Source organism: Frankliniella occidentalis, unplaced genomic scaffold (assembly GCF_000697945.3).
Source record: "Frankliniella occidentalis isolate FOCC.00 unplaced genomic scaffold, Focc_3.1 Scaffold56, whole genome shotgun sequence".
Lineage (NCBI taxonomy): Eukaryota > Metazoa > Arthropoda > Insecta > Thysanoptera > Thripidae > Frankliniella > Frankliniella occidentalis.
The window spans coordinates 1,408,618-1,415,654 of NW_026267186.1; the positions used below are offsets into that span (position 1 = coordinate 1,408,618).

The 7,037-nt window shown below is 51.1% G+C and overlaps 1 protein-coding gene across 6 annotated transcripts in view; it reads left to right on the top strand.

Annotated features, from left to right (window-relative positions):
* The window catches only part of LOC113216502 (transcription factor collier-like), a 67,717-nt gene that overhangs the window by 48,201 nt on the left and 12,479 nt on the right, over positions 1-7,037 (top strand). For 4 of the 6 annotated variants that reach the window (XM_052267632.1, XM_052267635.1, XM_052267633.1 and 1 more), the window contains exons 7-11: positions 952-1,033; positions 5,400-5,529; positions 5,710-5,864; positions 6,251-6,377; positions 6,559-6,647. In XM_052267632.1, the coding sequence (XP_052123592.1) occupies positions 952-1,033; positions 5,400-5,529; positions 5,710-5,864; positions 6,251-6,377; positions 6,559-6,647 (583 nt within the window). The remainder of the gene's footprint in view (positions 1-951; positions 1,034-5,399; positions 5,530-5,709; positions 5,865-6,250; positions 6,378-6,558; positions 6,648-7,037) is intronic. The other 2 variants (XM_052267634.1, XM_052267636.1) reach the window with 1 other exon arrangement.

A 7,037-nucleotide genomic window follows, 5' to 3' on the forward strand; every position in this document is an offset into this window, starting at 1 on the left:
CCGCAATACCTGTAGGAGTGCACGTCCTGCAAGGGCGAGCGGCGTGAGGGGCCAGTCTCCGGGCCAGAGGGGCGTTGAAGGATATAGGGGCATGGCGATGGCGGGGCGGGGTGCGCTGCGCTGAGTATGGGGAGCAGAGAGGAGGATGTGCGTGGGAGAGAGCAAAAAAATCCACGCAGGGCCCTCGCTCTGTCCGCGCCTCTTCCCGTGCCTACCTCCTGTGCGGGGGGATGATCTAGACCCTAGAAGGGGTGACTCGCCCTCCCCTGCCTCCATACACCCACACACGCACACACACACAAACACGCACCGCGACTACTACATCAACTCCCTTCCTGCTCGGCTACCCACCCGGAAAAAAGTTCCGAAAATGCGCGCCGCCTTCGTGCGCTTAAAACCTCCCGCAAAATACATTCCTGTGTCGTTTTGTTCTTGCTCGTTGGTTGCGTTTTTGTTTGTCGTGACGAGTGTCGACCGTGCGCGGTGTTGTCCGTCGTTCTCCCCCCCCCCCACTCCCCTTTTAGATTACGCCCCTGTCGGTGAGCAAGCGCACCCCCGCACATTCAGTTCACGCGCGCAGCCGTGCCGGGGGGGGGGGGGAGAACGGCAGTGCAGCCAACGCGAGGGGAAGTGAAAACAGCCAAAGTGTCGATGGCAGGGCTGTTCGTACGAATGCGCGAGCAGGTTGTGCGAAATAACTCTATACTCCTGCTTGCTTTATGTTTTTGAATTGTTGCTTTGCTCATGTATTTCATATACAGAACATATGTTTTTGACACGACGGGAAGAACCCGGCAGAACATACGCGATGCGATGTGTGTATTATGTGCAATGTCTCTCTCTCCCCTCCTTCCCTCCCTCCACCCTTTTCCCTTCTACCCACAACACCAATGTAACACATAACGAAAATAACCAACTTAAAAGACTTTTTTTGTTTCTCTTTTTTCGCAGATTCTTCCTCAAGTTCTTCCTCAAGTGCAATCAGAACTGTCTAAAGAACGCCGGCAACCCCAGAGACATGAGGAGATTCCAAGTAAGTATTGCCTGCCAAAGTTTCACCACGTCCTAGCACTGGGCAAGCAGAAGGAATGGGGTGGACGAAGGCGGGTCAGGGATGCGGTGCGTGCAGCGACGCTGTCGTGGCCATGCTACAACTTTCCAAAGCCATCATCCCGCAACAATTGCTCGGCGGTTTTCGGCAGCAGCGGCAGGGGCAGGGTGGGCCAAGCGAGGTCTTCAAACTTCAGCTGCGACAAACTGAGTTGGCATGTGCTGACAGTAGAGGCAATCCCTCTCTTGCAAGACGTCAAAACTGCCCCCCACCCCCTTTCCCCCCCTTTTCCGGGTCGTTCCCGTGCCGACCTGCAGCAGCAGCCCGTCAACGAGTTTTGGCCACCCGCACCCCGTGCGCAGCTCGGCGCAGCTCCTCCAGGGCGTCGTTGTCCTCGTCAACGCCTTGCCCGCCTTGAGCACGGCTAATTAAATTTTAAGGGCGCCCTGAAAAAGTTTAACAGGACGGCAAAACGGACAGCGTGGCGCGCCTCGGAGCAAGGGCGCGGCGCCTCCGGCGACACGAGCAGAAATAATAAAAATAAACTTCCTTGTCGCGCGCTTTTCTTTTAACTTTTTGCCTTTCGCTGTTCTCCAGTAAGTAGAGAGCAAGCGCTACTGGCTACTTGGATGGCGGGGAAGGGGGGCGTTGGGCCCAGGGGACAGGACACTTAATGGGTTACGGTGGAAAAGTACGACGGCGGTACAAGGAGAAAGTAAGAAAAGGGGGAACTGGGCTCTGTAAACCGTCCTGACATTTTCACATTGTGTATATCGGCGCTACTCGTAGGCTGCAAAACGTGTTTGCAAATAAATTTTCTATTTGTACAGAATAAAGAGCCGTTGCAAAATAATTTGCTATTTGTTCAGAATGGAGAGCCGTGCAAGGTTTCTTTTTTGGGGAAAATATACACCCAGAAAACGATATTCTTGATTTTAGAGTAACATACTAATGTTTAGTATGTTGACAGTGTATAATACGAACCAAGTATGTCATTCTAATCTTCAGTATGTAAATACCCTAATCGGAGATAGAAGTATGTATCATACTGAAGTATAGTATGTTTGATTAGTATGTTGACACTCTAATCTTTAGTGTGTTAGTACCCTAATCTAAGAAAAAAAGAATACCGACTCGGCCAGGGTGATCAGATAGTTAGACGTTTAGTATGATCTTTACCGAAGTAAAGCGAAATGGATCAGCGACCCACTTCAACACCAGTACAAAAATGATGCAGCGCGTGGAACTCACCACAAACTAAGGTGGTAAACATTGCCGCACCCAACTAAGGAGAGTTGGCGGGGACCCTGCGCGCGTTGATACTAAACCAATTATTTCTGGCGCATGGTTGACTTTTTGAACAAAAACTTGCATGTTCCCTAAAGGTCATTGTCTTATAGAGCATACAACGTAAAATTAATTTTAGTTTCATGTCAAAATTTTAGTTTAATGCAAAATATGGTGTTTGTAAGAGAGGCTCTGACCGTGACGCCATCTAGCGGCAGTGCCTAGCGGCCCACAAGATTGTTGCATTAGTAAGTTCATACCCTAAACATTAGTATGTGAGTTAAGAGTTTTGGAATAGTATGTTCATCCTCTAAACATTAGTATGTTCTTTAGAGTTTCCAATTAGAGTATCGTATTAGTATGTTAACATACTAAAAGCTAGAATGTCGTTTTCTGGGTGTACTAGTGGATGCTTAATTACAAAGATGAACTAGGTGTGCAATTGTAAAACACTTAAGTACATGCGACTCCAAGCCCCAATGTAGACTGGTTGGCGTCTTTTAACGCCAAAATTTGGCGTCCTTTAGGCATTTGGCGTCCACGAACGCCAATATTTTTGGCGTTCGTCAGAGGTCGCTAATATTTTTGAATATGTTGAAAGAGTTGATTATTTTCCTTAACCCGAATTTTATATACAGCTGAGCCCTAACCGTTTGGGACCAAAGTAGCGCAGGGGTAGAAATTGGTGGGATGCGAGGTACGAGCGCCCCTAACCCTCCTGCAGAGACAGTAGCTTGGCACTTACAGAGCGAAGCAGAGGTGGAGCAGCAAGAGAGAGAGAGAGGAGAGAGAGAGAGAGAGAGAGAGAGAGAGAGAGAGAGAGAGAGAGAGGTGTTGTAGAGGAGTACTTGAACTAATTTGCACCAAAGTTTGCTTAGGAAAATGTCCCTTCTCTACGGCTCAGCGGGCGTCGGTTGGGGCGGAGAGTGAGGCGGGTGGAGGGAGGAGGTGCGGCCGGGGGTGTTCCTCCTCCCTCCAAGACAGTTGTTGTCGTAATTGGAGGGGAGATCATTGCCGTGAAGAAGGGCTCCGCGCAGGTGTTAAAAATTCACCCTGCCGTTATAATGCGTCGAGTCTTCGGAGGGGGCGGCGGGGGTGTGGGGGCGAGAGGCGGCAAACTTAATTCCATCCCCTGCATTAACGTCCTCGTCGTGAATTTTGTTGGTCGCCTGCTTTGGTGAGAAAATGAGTGGAAAATAGACGTCGCCAACGACGTAGATGTTTAAAAGGGCAATTTTAGGAATGCTTTATAAAGTAGGTTTCAAAATGAAAAGATTTTAAAAATTGTCAAATAATAGCAATGAATAAGCAAGGATAGAAATTAATACAACTTTGCAATATAAGCCTGTAATTTTTCAGTGAACAATTTCAGTCCTTAGATCTCTTTTGCTAAACCAATTATGCAGTTTTTCAGACGAGTTATGACAAATTTGTCATTTCCTTAAGGTACCCTTTTGTGCGCATATTGTTAACTGTTGACGTGTCCTGTCGCCCTTTAACGCGAGCATATGGTGGGGATGTTTGAAGGTTTCAATGACCGATCAGGAGGGTGGTGAGAGGGTGCCCGAGCCAATCAGGAAGTAGAGGGAGGCCCTGAGCGGCCTGACCTGACATATCGCCGGCCGCGCCGAGGAGTCTTTTGAAAGGGAAGAAAAGACCCGGCGGAGGCGATCTGAATGTCAGCGGCTCATCAGAGGGACGTCACCAAGACGTCGCCAGGTCGCCGCGATGTCCCGCGAGACTCGGCGCGGCGGGGCGAGGAAATACCACTTAAAGAGGGACCTGACAGGCCAGTGCACCTATAGTGCCGCGACGTGACACTCCAAAATACGTCTTTCCTGTTCCTATAGTTACTATGTACATGCACTCAGTGAGCATCGTACACGGATGTATCGATATATCGGTGTACACATACCATGCATACTTATAAACCAGTCTTCACGGATGCGCACTGATTCAGGGGTGAGCAAAGCCAAATGTACACAACTAATAACGACCGCACAGTATTCTCTGTGTTTTCTTGGTTCACCTGCTGCTGCACCTCCCTGAGTCGCGTGGTAGGAGTAGCTCCTCCCCGACCACTCACCCCTCTGGCAGGCGTCCGCTGGTCCTCCCCGGAGCCGCCCCGCCCGCCCACGGCCCACCCGCTTCTGTCCTTCCCCCGAGCCGTCCGGTCTGCCCCTCGTTTGTCCTCCGCTTACATGCTTGACTTGCGGCCACCCTTTCTCTCCTTCGCTTTCCCCCCTCTTTGACTTGGGCAGGTCTTTCGCGTTTTTTCTCTTCTTTCTTTTTTATCGCCCCACCACCGCCGCTCTCTCCTCTCCCTCTCTGTGGCTCCGGGACGACACATCTCTCTCTTTGTAGGAAAAGGGTAGTAGGCAGGGCTGACAGGCAGGGCGCCGCGCCCAGAGGGGAAGGGGGGAGGGGAGGACGGGCGCAAGAGGGGAGGAAGAATGACACCATGGCACTTCTTTACCTTACTCGCCACAGCGCGCCCTTAATAGAATCTGTGCTCTTAATTAGGCCAGCCCGTACCCTCACACTTTGTGAGGAAAAATGCAAGTGGCAAAAAAGCGAGGACCTTAAATCTCATTTTAAACATAAAACAACAGCGTATGATTTGCATTATGTGCATTTTATTGTACCGTCACCCCTGTAATACTTGTCTTCCCGTTGCGCGTCATTCGCTGTGTGCGCGATGCGCCTAGAGAAAGGGCTGGTGGGAAGTGGTGGGGCAGTGAGAGAGAGAGAGAGAGAGAGAGAGAGAGAGAGAGAGAGAGGGGGGGGAGAGAGAGAGAGAGACCCTTAGCGAGGTGGCCAATTAGCCGAGGTAGATAAGTCCGTAGTGGCTCTCTGTGGCGAGCATTAAAAAGCAACGGGTGAGATAAGCGTTTCTCGTCTGGAGCTGCACTCACTGCGTTGTCGTCCCGAGCGACACCGGAAATGTCAAGAACAGTGGGGGCGGAAAATTGACTGGGCGTGCAATGTTTTTGAGTGACCTTGACCTCGATCCCGAACCTTCTTGATAACCGCGGGCTTCCGTCTCTCTCTCGTGCTGCAGGTGGTGATCTCAACGCAGGTCAGCGTGGACGGCCCGCTCCTGGCCGTGTCGGACAACATGTTCGTCCACAACAACTCCAAGCACGGGCGGCGGGCGAAGCGGCTGGACCCCTCGGACGGTGAGCACACAGGTCCATAGCTGTCATTTTATTTCTTAATATATTTTGCAAAAACAAAGAAAATGAAAAAAACAAATATATCTCCATACATTAAGACATGTCATGACAATGAAATTAATTTGAAACTTTAATGCGTCATGTTTTTTACAACTACTCCAAATCACTAGAATCCGCTTGTTGTCTCTTCCTCAGGCCTGTACCCGCCGCTGCCGGTGGCCACGCCCTGCATCAAGGCCATCAGCCCGGCCGAGGGCTGGACCAGCGGGGGCGCCACCGTCATCATCATCGGCGAGAACTTCTTCGACGGGCTGCAGGTCGTGTTCGGCACCATGCTCGTCTGGAGCGAGGTGAGTCAACTGGCACCCACCAAACTCTAAGAATATTTTCATCGACTTTCATGAACGGTGTTTTCCCAACTCTCAAAATGGCAAATTTATGTGGAATAAAAACCGTTTTGCTTAAATGTTTTCTACGAAAACAGTCAAGGCTTTAAGGCGTGTGGGATCGTGCGACACCGCGCACCGTGTTATGGTTTGGCGGTTCGGCCTGACACCACAAACCACTTACTTTTTCCCACCTCACCCGGCCTCACCCTACTCCGCCCCGCCCCCGCTGCGGCCTCGCTGCGGTGGGCCGGGCCCGGGTGGGGGAGGAGGGGTGGAGGAGGGGGAGGAGGGTGCTCCGGAAGTTATGATAGCCCGACTTACGCCCCACTGTTGTGTTTCCTGCTCAGCTGGTGACGTCCAACGCCATCCGGGTCCAGACCCCTCCGCGCCACATCCCTGGCGTCGTGGAAGTCACCCTGTCGTATAAATCAAAACAGTTCTGCAAGGGTGCTCCGGGCAGATTCGTCTATGTCTGTAAGTCTCACCTTTTTTTTCGCCCTCTTCTCTGTTTTCTCTTCTTATATATTTTTCCCTCGTGCTGCGGCTGTGTGTGTGTGTTTACAGGGCAGAGCAATAAAAGTTGGCACCGTGTGGTATTAATGTGTTTGCGTGTCCTTCACCGCCCCCTTTTTTCTTCTTCTGTCCGTTTCTGCAGCGTTGAACGAGCCCACCATCGACTACGGGTTCCAGAGGCTGCAGAAGCTCATTCCCAGACACCCAGGCGACCCCGACAAACTACCAAAGGTGAGAGAAGTCAACAAAATGTGGTAGCCATGAAGAGCATTCGGTGAGAATGGACACGTGCAACTTCCTGCGGTCACAAAAAAACAAAGTCTAAATACAGCTCGTACACTGCCAATAAAAAGTAATTGACGTGCTCTCTTGGTGGCGGCTTGCTTGTTGCTGTTGGTGGACGTGGCCCTCCAGATGGTGAGAGGCACGGTGGCACGGTGTCGCAGAGCTGCTAACAGGCCGGAAGGAAATATTCATCTCGTTGCGAATCATGTCATCTTGCGTCTTCATGATGGTCTGTTTTATTAACACCACAGCAGCCCTCGCTCTCCCCCTCGCCCCCCTCTCTCTCTCTCTCTCTCTCTCTCTCTCTCTCTCTCTCTCTGTCTCTCTCTCTCTCTC